Source organism: Mustelus asterias, chromosome 6, assembly GCF_964213995.1.
Source record: "Mustelus asterias chromosome 6, sMusAst1.hap1.1, whole genome shotgun sequence".
NCBI lineage: Eukaryota > Metazoa > Chordata > Chondrichthyes > Carcharhiniformes > Triakidae > Mustelus > Mustelus asterias.
The window spans coordinates 73,562,667-73,580,500 of record NC_135806.1 but is presented as its reverse complement, the minus strand read 5'-3'; the positions used below and the strand labels follow the sequence as shown (position 1 = coordinate 73,580,500).

At 42.8% G+C, this 17,834-nt stretch overlaps 1 protein-coding gene across 2 annotated transcripts in view; it reads left to right on the top strand.

Annotated features, from left to right (window-relative positions):
- slc33a2 (solute carrier family 33 member 2) overlaps window positions 1–17,700 on the top strand; it is a 97,234-nt gene extending 79,534 nt beyond the window's left edge. For both annotated transcript variants that reach the window (XM_078214551.1, XM_078214552.1), the window contains exon 7: window positions 14,969–17,700. In XM_078214551.1, the coding sequence (XP_078070677.1) occupies window positions 14,969–15,157 (189 nt within the window). In that variant the 3' untranslated portion in view covers window positions 15,158–17,700. The remainder of the gene's footprint in view (window positions 1–14,968) is intronic.
- Window positions 17,701–17,834: the final 134 nt, after the last annotated feature.

The following is a 17,834-nucleotide window of genomic DNA, read 5'->3' as shown; positions in this document are numbered from 1 at the left end:
ACTCTTTTCCTTTTTATGTATTTGGAAAAACTTTTACTATCAGTTTTTATATTTTGTGCTAGTTTAGTTTAGAGGCAGAGCAGACGGCTCTCTGGTGGGGGGGGGGGAGGGATGGGTGGAGGGCAGGGGGGTCCGCTGCCACTCTGCGTGTGATCAGTGGGGGGAAGGGGGCAGGGGGCCGCGATCGGTCTGGGTAGCGAGGGAGTGGGGGGATAAGGGGGACAGTAATGCTGTGGGGTGGGACAATGTCTGTGGGAGCCAGAGGGAGGCATTATCCAGCCCGGGAGCGATGTGGCAGGGGAGCGTTTGTCTATTTTTTTTACTGCGCATATGCAGTTTGTGGTAAACCACTGTTAGCTTATTACCTGTATATGTGACATGCCTGGACACATCCCTGCCGGCCCTACCCGAGACTCCTCCCCCCCCGGTCCAGGTATAAAGGCGACTGCTCCCCACCCCCCTGCCTCAGTCTGGACCAGTTCATCGGCATGGGTGTGCTCCAAGTCTTTTGCTAATAAAAGCCTATTTGTTCTTGCATACAAACTAGTCTTTGCTCGATTGATGGTGCATCACAGTTGAAGGCTCCGATTGGAGCTGCAGTGTTTCGGGTGCGTTAAGCCCCACCCACAGGCTTCTGCAGCATGATTCAGAATCGCTGATATTTTTTCAGGCAGTGTGCGTATGGGGGCCCCTGAGAACGGGTCTAAAAGTCGGATCTGAAACACTCCCAGATTCAGCATTTAGAATCAAAATGGTAAAATCAGGCCCATGGATGCGAAGCATTAACTCTCTTTCTCTCACCTGCTGAGTTTATCCAGCATTTTAATGTTTTTACTTCATATAGTAGTTTGAAATGCTCCAATTAATTAGAGTAGGTTATACTTTTCCATCACATCACATGTCAAGAACTGCAAATTCTATTTTATAAAGAAATATTGAACAAACCTGCATTAATAGAACATTACAGTGCAGTACAGGCCCTTCGGCCCTCGATGTTGCGCCAACCTGTGAAACCAATCTAAAGCCCATCTAACCTACACTATTCCAATATCATCCATATGTTTATCCAATGACCATTTAAATGCCCTTAATGTTGGCGAGTCCACTACTGTTGCAGGCAGGGCATTCCACGCCCTTACTACTCTCTGAGTAAAGAACCTACCTCTGACACCTGTCTTATATCTATCACCCCTCAATTTAAAGCTATGTCCCTTTGTGCTAGCCATCACCATCCGAGGAAAAAGGCTCTCACTGTCCACCCTATCTAATCCTCTGATCATCTTATATGCCTCTATTAAGTCACCTCTTAACCTTCTCTCTAACGAAAACAGTCTCAAGTCACTCAGCCTTTCCTCATAAGACCTTCCCACCATACCAGGCAACATCCTGGTAAATCTCCTCTGCACCCTTTCCAATGCTTTCATATCCTTCCTATAATGTGGCGACCAGAACTGTACGCAATACTCCAAGTGCGGCCGCACCAGAGTTTTGTACAGCTGCAACATGACCTCATGGCTCCGAAACTCAATCCCTCTACCAATAAAAGCTAACACACCGTACGCCTTCTTAACAACCCTATCAACCTGGGTGCCAACTTTCAGGGATCTATGCACATGGACACCAAGATTTCTCTGCTCATCCACACTACCAAGTATCTTACCATTAGCCCAGTACTCTGTAATCCTGTTACTCATTCCAAAGTGAATCACCTCACACTTTTCCACATTAAACTCCATTTGCCACCTCTCAGCCCAGCTCTGCAGCTTATCTATGTCCCTCTGTAACCTGCAACATCCTTCCGCACTGTCCACAACTCCACCGACTTTAGTGTCATCTGCAAATTTACTAAGCCATCCTTCTACGCCCTCATCCAGGTCATTTATAAAAATGACAAACAGCAGTGGCCCCAAAACATATCCTTGCGGTACACCACTAGTAACTGAACTCCAGGATGAATATTTCCCATCAACCACCACCCTCTGTCTTCTTACAGCTAGCCAAGTTCTGATCCAAACTGCTAAATCACCCTCAATCCCATGCCTCTGTATCTTCTGCAATAGCTTATCGTGGGGAACCTTATCAAACGCTTTACTGAAATCCATATACACCACATCAACTGCTTTACCCTTATCCACCTCTTTGGTCACCTTCTCAAAGAACTCAATAAGGTTTGTGAGGCACAACCTACCCTTCACAAAACCGTGTTGACTATCCCTAATCAAATTATTCCTTTCTAGATGATTATAAATCCTATCTCTTATAATCCTTTCCAAAACTTTGCCCACAACAGAAGTAAGGCTCACTGGTCTATAATTACCAGGGTTGTCTCTACTCCCCTTCTTGAACAAGGGGCCAACATTTGCTGTCCTCCAGTCTTCTGGCACTATTTCTGTAGACAATGACGACATAAAGATCAAAGTCAAAAGCTCTGCAATCTCCTACCTAGCCTCCCAGAGAATTCTGGGATAAATCCCATCCGGCCCAGGGGACTTATCTATTTTCACACTTTCCAGAATTGCTAACACCTCCTCCTTATGAACCTCAATCCCGTCTAGTCTAATAGCCTGTATCTCAGTATTCTCCTCGACAACATTGTCTTTTTCCTGTGTGAATACTGACGTAAAATATTCATTTAGTGCCTATCTCTTCGGACTCCTTGCACAACTTCCCACTACTGTCCTTGACTGGCCCTAATCTTACCCTAGTCATTCTTTTATTCCTGACATACCTATAGAAAGCTTTAGGGTTTTCCTTGATCTGACCTGCCAAAGACTTCTCAAGTCCCCTCCTGGCTCTTCTTAACTCTCTCTTTAGGTCCTTCCTGGCTAACATGTAACTCTCAAGCGCCTAACTGAGCCTTCATGTCTCATCTTTACATAAGTCTCCTTCTTCCTCTTCACAAGAAATTCAACTTCTTTAGTAAACCACGGGTTCCCTCGCTCTACCACTTCCTCCCTGCCTGACAGGTACATACTTATCAAGGACACGCAGTAGCTGTTCCTTGAACAAGCTCCACATTTCAATTGTGCCCATCCCCTGCACATCCTGCACATCCTCGTGCACATAGAGGCAGAATTAGACAGATTTTGGTGAGGCAAGTGGGGGTCAAGGGTTATGGGGGGCAGACAGGAAAATGGAACCGACCACACATGATCCTGTTGAATGGGGGAGTAAAATTACTAAGCACTTTTTGCACTCTTTGGATGTCATAAAGCAGCACACAGCCAATGAAGTACTTCTTGCAATGCAATCATTATTATAAGGTAGGCAAACAACCAACTAATTTGTGTACCACAAGGTCCCATTAACAGCAGTGAGATATATGACAAGTTAACCTGTTTTAGTAGTGTTGGTTATAGGATAAAAGCTGGCCAGGATATCAGTATTTCAGTATATAAAATTAGTGGCAGCCGCCCAATGGGTTATTTGCACCTGAGAAACTGAGAAACACTGCAAGCACAAATTTGGGAGACAGAACTGTTGTCTCATCAACAGCCTGCAGCTGCAATGAGTCTGCCTATTTGATATATCACTCCATACTCGTGTCAGTACTGTGTAGAACAGGAAATCAATAGGATTTGATGTACTTAAGGATATTTCCAATTACTTAATAAAATAGTGTAGGAAACAAAAGGCTGACAATTTAAAAATGAGATGCATTAGTTATCTTACACGATCCCAATAAATTCATAAAGGTACTAAATAGTAAATTTGTGCTTGATTTTTAAAAGATATTGGCATTAATTTGTTTCTAACTTTATATTTTTTTCAGTTAACTATACATATTTAATTCTCCAGCTATGCAATGCAGTAATCAAAGATAAACATTTTAAATGCTTTACTTCTTATTCCATGGAGAATACTTTTAATTTTGGAGAATAACAATTCACACAAAGAACACCCTCCAAAGTGCTTTGCAATCATCAAATTACTTTTGAAGTTTAGCCGTTGTTAAGCAATGAACTTGCACACAGTAATTCCACTGCTTTTGGTTAAGGGAGAAATGTTGGCCAGCACACTGGGGACAACTCTCTTCTCTTCTGTTCATAGTGCTTAGAGGATATTTTAAGTTTACCTATGCAAGCACAACTAGACCTCAGTTTAACATATCATTTGAAAAAAGAACATTTTTGACAATGCAGCAATGCACTGAAGCCGCACCTACCATTGTGTGTTGGCTTGAACATACAATTTTCTGTTTCTAAGACAGGACTGATACCAATTTTTAATAGCTGAGCAGCACAGGAAGAATGACTTAGTTGACACTGCAGATAACATTTCAAATAACATGTAAGAGTTGATTCCTCAATGTTATATGCATGGACTGTGGTCTTGCATGCAACAGGGAATCTAGCAGGTAGGTCTGGGTCGCATACCCAGAATTCTCTGGCAGATACACAGGTTTCATTGTATGGTCCCAAAATTTATTTCACTATGTATTTCCCACAATGAAGTCTCTATCTATTCTTGCTAGTCCACCTTTTCTGCACTGCTTATATATTTAAAATGTGTGTTGGATGATTCCAGGATGCCCACTGTTGGGCAGTTAGTTTGTGCTGTTGGTTTGACTTGCCATGCTGTAGTTTCTGCATTATTGCTTGTTGAATGGTTATTTTTGTTGCCATTTGCTGCAGATTTTCTGTAAAACAGAATTAATTTTGTACAGATCTGTAGCCAAAGTATTGTTGTTGCACTCAGCTGCCAGCTTCAGCTTGAAACAATCTGCTCTGCATGTGGCTTCCATTTGGCCTGCCAATGGATGTCATGGATTTGGAAGAGATTTCAGGCAGAGGGAAGACAGATGTGTTTGTACTTGGCAAATCTGGTGCCCACTTAGGTTTGGCTCAGGAACCACATGCTTTCAGATTTTGGTACATCTAGATGGTCATATCTGAGGCCGATGTGATCGTCACTTCATGAAAAAGACTGTACTCGAGTTAATGGTACTTACTGAAGCTACAATTGTGGTTAAGATCTGACACTTGGGCCAAGATTTTCTGGGCCCTTTCAAGATGGCTTCAGAGGCTGGCTGAAGGGGTGGTGGTGTAATATCATGTGGGATGGCAGCAGAATGGAGTTCTGCATTCCACCTCATGTCACGTCACTTTCTGGATTTTACGAGAGATGGACAGCATGGCAACACAAAAGAGTACGCAGAGGTGACAAAAAGGTGAGGTAGTGACGCTTGACAGGAAGGCTAGAATAGTGTAGCGATTGATTTTGTTGCAAGGAGAGTGTGTTCAGGTGCCAGGGTGTGCTGCCAGAGTACCACCTGACTGCTGGCACTGGATGGGTTTAAAGGGATCTGGTTGGAGGATGCAAATTGTTGAGAGGCCTTCAAGAACAAGAGTGCCCATCTGCTGTAAGCATCATCCCTGGTGTCCGCTCCGTCATCTTTGGCGCCTCCTACACCCTCTGAGAGAGAGAATGTGATAGCTGTAATCACTTTGAAAACTGTAACAAGACCGATATAACGACATGTTATTTATGGGTGGATGGGAGGAGTATGATTCCTTGAGGTAAATTAAAATCTGGCAAGGAGGCAAAGATGAAAGGAACTCCTATTTTGGGAAGCCACTACGTTTTTCCTCACCCAATCTTCTTGGTCTCTATCCCAATAATTTGAAGAGCTTGTTCTTTGTGCTAAGTGAAGCAGCACAGATTGGCTGGTCTGCCTGCAGCACAATCTCTCAATGGTTGTATGCATTTTTTTCCTTCAAAACAGATTCATTCAGCATTGGATAATAACACATGACCAGGCTGCATTCCACCTCATGTGAAAGGTTAAGTACAGAGAATGCTTGTGGCTATGAGAAACTTTAATGACTTGGTAACAAAATATGCAATAATGCTGTGAGGCAAAGGAAGCCTTTCTTAACTTGGAAGACATGTTACCTGGGCAGAGAGGATATATAATTGTGCTTTCCAAGCTGCATTGCTGATGTGGAACCAGACTGTTTGTTCAGTGTTTAGTGCGTGCAAAGGTCAATGCTATGTTAAAGGCACTCTTTCTCAGTCCAAAGATTATTTGTTACCATGACATGCAGACATGGGAAATTACATTAACATGCCCAGGCATTTTTGCACATTGCACCAAGTGAAAGGGTAGTGTTTTACATCATATCTTTCCATTTTCATCTGCTGCACTTTCTCCAGACACCTCCTTAGCCTTAAAAGATGAAGCTATATTCAAAATGAATCAGCAAACTTGAAGTACAACAATCCTTTTAAAAGCTACTACCCATTTTCTACTAGCATGTTGCTATAGCACTCTCTGCAAACCTGGACAATAAGTAAGAAGCTGTATTAAAAATACTTAAATGATTTGACGCCTCTCAAATTTGAAGAGGTTTGGAGGACTGCTCTCAATACTGGGGAGCACTGTTTATTCTCACAAATAGGACATGGCCCCGGAAATTTAATATAAATGCCAAACATATTATCATATAGTCTGTATGTATCTTTTTATTTTTTTTTAAAAATATTGAAAATCTTGAATGAAATTTCATTTGCAAACAATATTCCTGAACTCTGGTAGAATCAGTTTCATTTTTGTGTAAAACTGTGATTGAACACCCAGATATATTCACTTCATTACAAATAATGTTGATCCTAATTGGGAAGAGAGAGAGAGAGAGAGAAGCATTGTATTAAACAGGATAGTGTCTCTGGGGCAAGGAGTATCATCTCTTTGCAAAAGCCAATGCTTGGCATGCAGAAAAGGACTCTAATATAATGGGCTATCTCATAGATGGGACGAAAGTAATCTATCTCATTATCTTACACAGGTATAGGGTGTTGAGGATGAGTAGCTCTAGGTGCAATGCTGGGTGTTGTCAACCCTGCTCTGAGGTTCTGGGCTATAGTACGGGGAAAGGGAGCATTAATAAAATTGAGATAGCTGTACAGCAATTTGACAGTAATCGGATAAGGATCCTGCGGTTGCAGCACTGGGGTTCCTGTGGCCTGGCAGCTCTTTGAAAGGGAAATTTGGACCTTACAGGTTTTAAGAATTGACAATCAGATTTAACAACATGAATGGGAGAGCCTGGATATTTTACAGGGTGGGGGAAGAATTTAAAAAGAAATTTGTGGAAGATCTCCCCAAAGAAAGAGAAGTTTTTTTTATTGGAAAATAAATGAGCATTTCCATACATTGAGTATATTAACAGATGGCTGATTTATGGAGCATTTATACATATACATTAGGTTTTGTATTACAAATGGCTTTGTATAACATTCAAAAGTTCATTTTTCCCCAAGTGGGTACGAGGTGTGGAAGTTGGGAATGGATACATATTGCCAGTGAGAGAAATTGGAAAATAATTAAATTCCCTTAGCAACCACAGTTGTTAAAACAATTTTTAAAATTAATTTTGGGGGGGTATTTGAGAATTCCAAAGTAAAACAGGGTGTTTTCCCCATCAGTTTGTCACTCTTAGTTAGATCTTTCTGAAAAAGAAAGGTGAGAAATTTTTCAAACGAAATGCAAGTTATTCAATAACTTTTAAAATTCATCTTATTTTCATTCAACATTGAACAAACAAACTGAATTAGTTGTACATTGAGCAAAGATGTAATTCATCATTTAAACTGAACAATACGGATACGTTTTCTGGAAAGAATAATTATTCATGTGTCTAAATGTGAACAGAATGCACAGCTGGCATGCTCACTCACTTATTCTTTACAGAAGAAGTGTTTTAAACTTAATTTTGCAGTTTGCTTCTGGCAAATTGTAAGTGATCAATTTCCTGTCAGTCATGAAAATGTCTATACTTTGCCTCCGATAAGAGTTATCAAGTTAATAGAAGAAAAGGCAAATTATACGAAAGGAACCTTACCTATAACAGTTTTCATGTTCCCAAAATGACCCAAAGCACTTCGCAGCCACTGACTGAATTGTCTTTAAAATGCTGCTGTTATGTAAAATCAGCTACCAATTGCACACAAGGTCCCACACATTGATAATGTCAGAGACCAAGAGAACTTTCTTCAGATAGTGCTGTTAGGATGTTTTCTTCATTGTAACAGATAGATTGGACCTCAGTTTATTAGATTATCTGAATTATGACATCCCTTGCACTTTGTGTACCGCACTGAAGTGCCATCTTAGATTGGCACTTGAACCTATGGCCTCCTCGACTAAGAGGTGAGGGTGTTATTACTAAACTAAGCTGGTAGTACAGCACCAGTCTGGAATGTGCATGTGCTATTTTGCAAGGACTTAGTTGTTAATAATCATCCTCCAACTGGTTTTACAATAATTTGGAATAAATTAAGGAACTCACAAATCCAATGTAGTACTAGGAAGTTGAACACCAAACGGAATCTTGAGTCCGGGGGGGGTTTGATGGTGGGGGGCAGGGTTGCATTGAATTAGGTAGGAGGGGTCTGTTGGGGCCCCACCAACTTCCTGCCTCCAAATCAGTTAAGTCTATTGCACAAATGCCCATGGGCGGCCTTCCTGCCCCACTGCCAACTGAGACTTTTAAGTGGGAAATTAATGGCCAGCTAAGGGCCTCACCCCGCCACTGCTGGCATTAACTCAGGAACATGCTGGGGACTTGCTAGGCAGAGCACATGATGAACAGAACCATGCAGGGTTGCTAACAGTCATCCAGGGGAAGGCCCTTGTTCAAAGGCACTCAATGCCCCACCAAGACGGCAGGGTGGCATAGTGGTTAGCACTGCTGCCTCACAGCGCCAGGGACCGGGGTTCAATTCCAGCCTTGGGTCACTATCTGTGTGGAGTTTGCACATTCTCCCCATGTCTGCGTGGGTTTCCTCTGAGTGCTCCAGTTTCCTCCCACCGTCCAAAGATGTACAGGTTAGGTTGATTGGCCATGCTAAATTGTCCCTAGTGTCAGGGGGATTAGCAGAGTAAGTACGTGGGGTTACGGGAATAGGGCCTGGGTGGGATTGTGGTCGGTGCAGACTCGATGGGCCGAAGGGCCTCTTTCTGCACTGTAGTGATTCTATGATTCTAAGACACCCAGCATCGGGAAGTGGGTGACTGACTTGTTGAGAGCCACCCCACCCCCTGCCCTTGCTGTCACCCCTGCTGCCCCCAGATCCCCCTTCCTGTCATCACCCACAGTGGCCTAGGATCCAGCACGCTCCTGAGCCTTGGGTGAGTTTGTACCAGCAGTGGCCGCCACAGACAATGCGGGGGCGATTCCCCCATTCCGACTCATTTTTTTTGGCGGGTTGGGAGATGCGTGTATGCGCCGATTCACGCATGCGTTCCCGACACACGCACATCTCCCACCGCCGGAAATTCAGTACAGTTGGGACAATGCAGGAAACCGGTGGGAACACCAGGTAAGTCATTTTAATCTATTTTTAATGTTATTAAAATGTGATTATCAGGCCCAGGACAGAATTCTGTGGGCCCGATATCAACTCCCACCCCACCAGTTCAAATTCACTCCGGCGGGGTCTAGAGTAGCTCCCCACGTTCGGGGAACTAGCGGGAGACCCACTGGAGTGAAGAGGGGGGCAATTGGGGCCCCCCCAGGGGGTCGGGTGGTGGGGGGTGGTGCCGCCAGGCATGGGCAACCTGGCAATGCCAGCCTGTGCACCTGGCCCATGCCCAGGGGCACCTTGGGCACTGCCCACTGGGCATCAGGGCAGTGCCAAGGGGTGGGGCCCAGAGGTGGGGCCTATTGGGGGCATGGCTTAGGGGAGTACCAAGGGGGTGGGGCTTATGGGGCAGTGCTAAGGGGGGTGGGGTCAGCTGGGGATGGGATCTAGGGCGCAATCGGTGGGGGTGGGGGGTCCCGCTGCCACTCTGCATTGGGATCCGGTTGGGGCTGGAGGGAGGCCAGTGATCGGGCGGGTTGGGAGATTGGGTCTGCCGGGGGGTCTGCCTCCCATCGGGAAGGGTCTGCTGCGGTGGGGGGTGTTCTGTGTCCTGGTGGGGGGGAGCGGGGGGAGGTCTGTCGGATGGGGGGGATCGTCACTGCTGGGGGGAGTGGGGGGCTGGAGATTGAGGCGCTCCGGGACATTAGAGGGGGGGGGGCTGGCCCAGAAATGCTTGTGGGGGCCGCAATCGGGCCGTGCGGATGTCGGGAGGGGCAACACCCTGGGGGTCCCGGGCTGGCCAGCAGTCGAGCTGGCCCAGCAAACTGCAGGCTGACAGTTTGGGGCTACTGCGCATGTGCAAAGTTCCGGAACAATCAGACTCCTGCGTGAACAGGCCCTGCACCCCACCCCCCCACAAGCTTTTAATGATATTCACGACTGCATTGCACAGAGTGTGGAAGATTCGAGTCTGAACTCCCACTGAAAAAGAAATTGTGATTTACACAATTTTTTCAGCATATTCAGCACTTAGAACTCTTTTGGGAGAATCGCCCCCTGCAGTTCAGTAAAGCTATCAGCCTCTGGTTGACCAGCTGTTCCTGATGAGTAAACGTCTACATTCAGGATCCTTGATCCTGGGGAAAGGTCCACTGCTGGCCTTTCAAGTGCCTGGGTGGAACAAGATGCAGTGGGCCTTCCCAAAGAGAGGCGACTGGGGCTTTTGCCAGCTCTTTAGCCAGTGGTCAACACCCCCTGTCACCTCCACAAGATTCCTGCCCACCATCTTTACGTGCAATTATGGATGAATAAATACTTTTTTTGTCTCATCATCCACATTCTGAGAATAAGCGTGGAGTTAATCCAAATGCACGTGCTCGAACTCCAAGTCCAGAGAATTTCAGGCATATTGTGAAGGCTGGAAATTTAAGATATTGGGAAAAATGTGGCAGATAAAAGGAATTGGAAATTCTTTTGAGCAGTTTGATCCATTTGCCTAGTTTACTGCTCCTTGAACAAATTAACAGGAGATTTTTGTTTCCTTGTTGCCTGTTTGCAGACCTAAATGTACAAATATGTCCTGGATTTGGGCAGCAGGACCTGTAGTGCCATCACCAAGCCACTCTAGGTGTTGGAGGTTGAAGTCATAAGCTGGGAAAATTGTACCTAAAAATGGCAGACTGGTTCTAAAATGCCTTTTTGCACATTTACTGGAGGTGAGCATGCAACGGTGGCAGCAACCCAGCAACAGTGGTGGAAATGCAATCGGGTGAATTAGAAAGCCACGGAAAGGTGATTATTGCAGTACGGCAGCAGTTTTGCTGGAGCACGCAGACTCCACCGCCCCTTCCCTCACTTTGCCTGCAGTCCAGCAAGTGAGCAGGAAGTCAAGGCTGTGTTACAGCTGAAGGCAATCTAAATGTGTTTCTGGTAGAAAAGGGTAAAGTTGCTCTCTGCCCACATCCCAACCTTGCCATTGAATGTGGGATTCCCAAAGACAGCTGTTTCTAATTGTCACAAGTCCAAAGAGTCTTAGATGTTTCTCTGGTACTGGTAACAGTTCTGGAGCATCCCCACTGCTCCAGCTGCTCGGAGTAGTGTTCCCCCGAACACAAAGTGAGGGAAGTCAGTGCGGGCCTCTTTGTAATGGTCTGCATGTCTGCAGCTCCTTCCTCCAGAACCCGTTTAAGGATGGAGAACACAGAAATAACCTATTACATAGCCACCTCCTCTAGATGATGTGCTCCCACCTTGACTGGGTTCACAACCCAGAAATAACCCAGACAACATGTTCCCAAATTGGTGGCTAATTTCAACCTGATGTGTGAGCCTTATCAGTGAGGACAAGCAACCAGCATGACTGTGAAAGAAATCAGAATGGCAGCACGGTAGCACAGTGGTTAGCACTGCTGCTTCACAGCTCCAGGGACCTGGATTCGATTCCTGGCTTGGGTCACTGTTTGTGTGGAGTTTGCACATTCTCCTCGTGTCTGCATGGGTTTCCTCCGGGTGCTCCGGTTTCCTCCCACAGTCCAAAGACGTGCGGGTTAGGTTGATTGGCCATGCTAAAATTGCCCCTTAGCGTCCTGAGATGCGTAGATTAGAGGGGCTAGCGGGTAAACATGTAGGGATATGGGGGTAGGGCCTGGGGGGATTGTGGTCGGTGCAGACCGTCGATGGGCCCAATGGCCTCTTTCTGCACTGTAGGGTTTCTATGGTTCTATGAAACCGGTCCTGTCCTCAGCCAGCACCTATATATGTGTGCATTTTGTAGCAAGAGTTACTGATTCATGATCAGGAATTTGATTAATTTATTTTGACATCTTCGCAACCCAGTAGCGCTCCTACAAAGGCTGAGAATCTCCTCATTCCAAATAAATTGGGGGTTGAACCTGGGACCTATTTGGTCCATCAAGCTGAGTTTCATACTGGTCACTGCATTTGCAAACTGAATGATTGGGCAAGAAATGTCCAGATCTGTAATAGAAAAGGTAATAAGAATATAAGGAAATATGTCACAAGAATAGATCATTTAGCCCCGGCCTGCTATTTTAACAGACCGTGCACAATTTATATGGTAATGCCAGTTTATGTATTTTTTAAAAAAGTACATTTATATCCCATGTTCCAATATATCACATTTAAGTGCATTACACAATAAATTACTTCTGAAGTGCAGTTACCATTGTTATGCATGCAAAACATAAATCTACTGAGACAGATAAGTAACCCCAGGCAAAAACCAACAAGAATGTATTGCTTGTTCACTCTCTAGCCAAGACACTCGAACAAACATTACAGGAGGTACATATCTAATTTTTATAGTTGAGTTAATGTTGATTATATAAGGCAGTACCACTAGATGGAGATAAATATATGTAGCCAATACTTAATTCATAAGCAAACAAATTGTATATATCAATCACTTTTATGTTTATAAAGTGTAGCTCCTTATTAAATAATAAATATCAGTTTCTTTTGTTACCATTAAAAGAACCGGAAGATTAAATTAAGATGATTTTAATTCCATTTAAATGTCTTCCAAAATAGTTTACGGTTTCTGAAAAAAAATCATCACTACAGCTTAACTAAGTCTTTTAAACAACTGATTTCTGAGAGTTGCCATTTACTTTAATGTTGAGTTGACCTTAAGGTTTGATGGAATCTTGTGATGTTCTGATTGATCTTCTGATTTATTTATGATCCATGCTTTTCATCATCTTTTTATTTGTTGCATTTTGAAACCAGTAGCTATTTACAGATGAGCATACGTACATGAAGTTACATCGAGAAAATGAGCCCAAAATTCTCTTTAGTTCTTTGATGTTCCTTTAACATGGCTACCAGAGCAGAAAGTAAGGTGAACCCTGCTTCCACCTCAGGGAGAAGAGTCCATAAATTCTACTGCTTGCTCTCTCCCTGAGAACGCGTATATTAGAGTTTGCAGACTTCTCCTCGAAAGGCTTTGTGTGTTGGTCTCACTAAGGCTCCAGATAAGGCATTACAGTTGATGCTTCCACATTCAATTGAGCCCAGCGAAGTTGACTACCAAGAAACAATCCTTTATTACTCCCTGACGGGATAAATTAAAATAAATACTTATCACTGTGTTGTGTACATCCTGAGAATTCTCTCTGCTGCCAGAGTAGAGTTACACAATGTTCCGACATTCTGGTTCTCTACCAGGGCATGATGCGCCCTCCTCAAACATGCAAATGATCTTGTCCCTCCAATTCTGATAGACATCTCTTCATTTAAGGCCCACTGTACCACAGTTCCACTGGCCAAATGGATCAATCTATGTTGAAGATTAAATGTAAGAGATTCGGAACAGAAGACACATTTTACAAACAGTTGCCAGGCTCCAGAATTATTTTAAATTCATTTTTGGGGTGTGTATTTTGCAAGCAAGTATTTATTAGCTGTCAATCACGTTTGACGTGAGTCACATTATAAGACAGACCAGACCAATTAAGGGCAACAGGTTTCCTGCAGTGTATTAATGAACCGGTTGAGTTTTTAAAATAGTTTGAAACTTTTTACCTATGCCATCATTTTAATTCAACATTGTTACAAAAGTAAATTCAAATTCTCACATTGCTGTGGTGGGAGTGAAAGTCAGGATCCCCGGATTATTAATCCAGTAAAATGCACTGGCTGAAGCGACTTTTCAGTTTTAAAATTCTCCCCGCCATTATAGCATTCCTGCATATTGGAAATGCATAGTAAATTCCTAATGCTTGATGTCACTAGGCTGGACGTGATGGGGAATATGTTGGATGACATATATTCTATCAGTTATAAACCGTTACAATATACACGGTAATCTAGATCTGAATTTTGTAGTTCCCTGTTGACCCCACCCCTTATTTTGGAACCATAAAAAAGTTACAGCACAAAAAGAGGCCATTCAGCCCATTTTCTGCCAGGAAATGCCATAATTGATGCAGCCAAGCAACGATCCAGCAGAGGGATTAGCAAAGAATCTCTCGCTAAATTCTACTGGCTATTAAGTATTACATGGAGTTATCTCACAGATCAGCCATGATTTCATTGAATAGTGCAGTAGGTTCAAGGGGCTAATATAAAGTCTACTCATGTTCCAAACTGGTTAATTTAGGTATAAAACTTGCTTTCGAAACTTCAGTTTACTGAGAAGAAAAATTGCAGCTCAAGTGTTTTGCAAAGGACTAATTTGATTGCACACTCTAGCAGGACTCTTTTGCTGCAACGATGTTGTTTGGCTCAAAGTAAGGCAGCACAAGCCACAACTGAGAGCACGGGAATGTATCAATTATATGATAAACTAGCCCTTGGACATGACTTTTCATTAGTTGATAGATTCTCCAGATTCTTTACTGAAGATTGATTATTTTCATGAAACATTATGGCAGTTTTCTAGCATTTTCTACCCCTAGGCCTAACATGGAGTTAATCAACAAAGCGTTAGGGCAAAATGTTACAGAAGATAGCGATGGCAAAAATGTGACAACAATGAAGTAGTAATAAACAAGGATTTGTGCTAGGTGCAAAATGTTTCATATATTATAGAGGATTCTTGTAGAGTACAGATTATTGTTGATGCCGCTTACACACCATACAGAATGTTTTTATAGCAGGTGATGACAAAATATTAATATTTTCCACATATTCTTTCTTGCAGGCCACCCATTACACATTTCTGGCAAGTTTTGAAGTCTTGGGGAAACTCACTTTCAGCGTTATAGCTGGTTTTCTTGTGGATAGGATGGGTTTTCCTTTTAGTTTCTGCATATTTGTATTACTATCATGTTTAGCTATTCTCCTTGTTTTAAAGCCGCCGGATTTGCTACCTGAACAGAAAAGAGAATAAAGTGTGACTCATCTACAATGTGATTAAAACTATCTGTATATTGTCTCCTGGAGTAATTTTAACTTGTGGGCTTATGAAAAGCACATTATCAATGAAACAACAGGGAGAATTCTAACCTGCCCGGCACCAGTGGGGACAACAGCGGAGCTTCCTTGATGTAGCTGAGTTATAATTCCTGCTTGATTCCTCCCGCCACCATTCAGGCTCTTAGCGACTGAAATGCCCATCTGACCTGGGAAGAAGCCTTATTCATTCACACAAAGTTGGATTCTATGATGTCATTGGGATCCTAATCACATTTTAAAGATCTTATGGAGGAAGGATGATGAGGTGCTCAATAGATTAAAAACTTTCCTTAGAGGGACCAGGATAAGCAGGAGTCCTCTGAATCCCAAGAGTTCTACCCAGGCTCAATCATGTTTTCACACAATTCCTCCCTTGAAGGAACTTAGCTTGGTGCTGGTGTGTATGGCCTCAGGGCATTGCTAATTTGATCTGCCTAAAGCCAGTCTTTGTTACCTATTTTGAGTGAGAGGTTGGTCACTGCGATTTAAATAAAGCCCAGGAATTAAAATAATCCAGCCTCCAAACTGATTTTGTGAAGGAAATATGCTCAATTTCTCTCGACTCCCCATTCTTGCTAAATTATGAGCCTGCTTATCTGACGTCCGGTGTGCTGGGTGAGCAGGAATTTTCTCCAGTTACATAATGATATTGACTGAAGCCATTGTTTTCAGTCTCCACTCCAAACTCCATTCCCTAGAAAGCAACTCCATCTCCCTCTCTGGCAACAATCTGATTTTAAGACAGTCTTCTCGCAACCTTGGTGTCTCATTTATTCTTGAGATTATCTTCTGACCTCCTATTCGTACCATCACTAAGACCTGTCTACTTCTGTAACATTGCCCAACATCACCCCAGTCTGGACGCATCTGATACTGAAGCCCATTCTTCATTACCTCAAGATTTGGTTATTCTAATGCACTCCTGGCTGTGCTTCCACATTCTACCCTTTGTAAACTTGAAGTCATCCAAAAATCTGCTACTCAAGTTGCAATTGATAGCAGATCCAATTGCCCTATCATCCCTGTGCTTGCTGACCTACATTCACTCCCGGTCGAGTATGTCTCAATTTGAAGATTTTAATTCTTGTTTTCAAATTCTTCCATGGCTTGACCACTATCTCTGTAATCACCTCCAGCCCCACAGTCCTCTGAAATATCTTTACTCCACTAATTCTGACACTCAAAAATTTAATTGTTCCAATGTTGGTGGCTGTGCCTTCAGTTGCCTAGACCTCAGCTCTGCAGTACTCTCCCTACATCTCTGCCTCTCTACCTCACTTTCATCTTTTAAGACACTCCTTAAAACCCACCTCCTACGCTTCTGGTCAACTGTCCTCATATCTGCGCATGTGGTTTGATGTCATTCTTTGTTTGGTGTATTGCTTTTTGACCTTTCATTACATTAAAGGTGTTATATAATTTTAAGTTGTTGTTGTTGCTCCATTGTTCCTCACTCTGGTTAACAGAAGAAACAACAAAAATTCTGAAATTTGCTCAGAATTGAATATCAGCCAACGTTACAGAGCTCACAGGAGCGATATCTTTAACATCTGTCTGTCATTAAGTGTAATGTGGCCAGCAACACATGACTACCAGCAAGCTCTCCAGAGAACACGCCAGTTTGGAAAATATGGGCATACATAGAAAGATGCTTGAAGATAGAAGAGAAACATCTTGTGTAAGACAAATCCAAAGCTGATAATTCTGTACTTGGCCTCTTCATTGTATAGAAATCTGGACCAAACTTGAAGGCTGATCACATGGTTGAGTGTAATATTTATTTAATTATCTGTTTAAGAATAATGACATCCTATTCTAATTTGTTTTCCACTCTAAAATATGAAACTGTTCTATCACTAAATCAGTATATCATTTTTGCAAACTTTGAACTCATAGTTGTGTAAATAGTTTTCGTTGTATTGTTGCAGTAATTATAGGCAGGAATTTTACCGTTCCGTCCGCCACGGGAATCGGAGCAGGCGAGGGTGGATCATGGAATGGTCCATTGACCTTGGGCGGAATTGTACGGTTTTGGGGCGAGTGAGGCCGTAAAATCCCACCCATTGTTTTGGAAAACATTCTAGATATTATTACTGGTGGAGGTTGGAGGCTATAGATGAACTGCAATGATCCCAAAGTTAAAATGAGGATAAATAAAAGCCAACATAAAAATCCTATGTAACATCAGAAAGTGTTTATACAGTTGTCAGGACATTTCTGTCATGTTAAATATAGTTAATTAACATTGTAACAATAAGTTATTTTCCATGTACCACTTTAGCTAGCGAAGTAGCTGTTACCATGCTCTTCTTGTGATTTGTTTGCTAACTGGTTTCATGCGGGCATACAGATTGTCTTTTATTTTTAAAAAGTCACGTGCATGTTTAACAATAAAAAATTACTGCACAAATCTATTATCTGCAATCTATACAAATTTGACTTTCAGTGCTTCATTAAACAGAATGTATGTTGATCATCAGTTTACTTCCTTGCTTCTATATTTCCCTACTGAGTATAACAATTTTTCCTTGCATTTCTGGATGAGATGTTATCAATTCATAACTGATATAAAAAAAAATCCTCATTCAGGAAGCAAGTTCTGTATCCAGCAA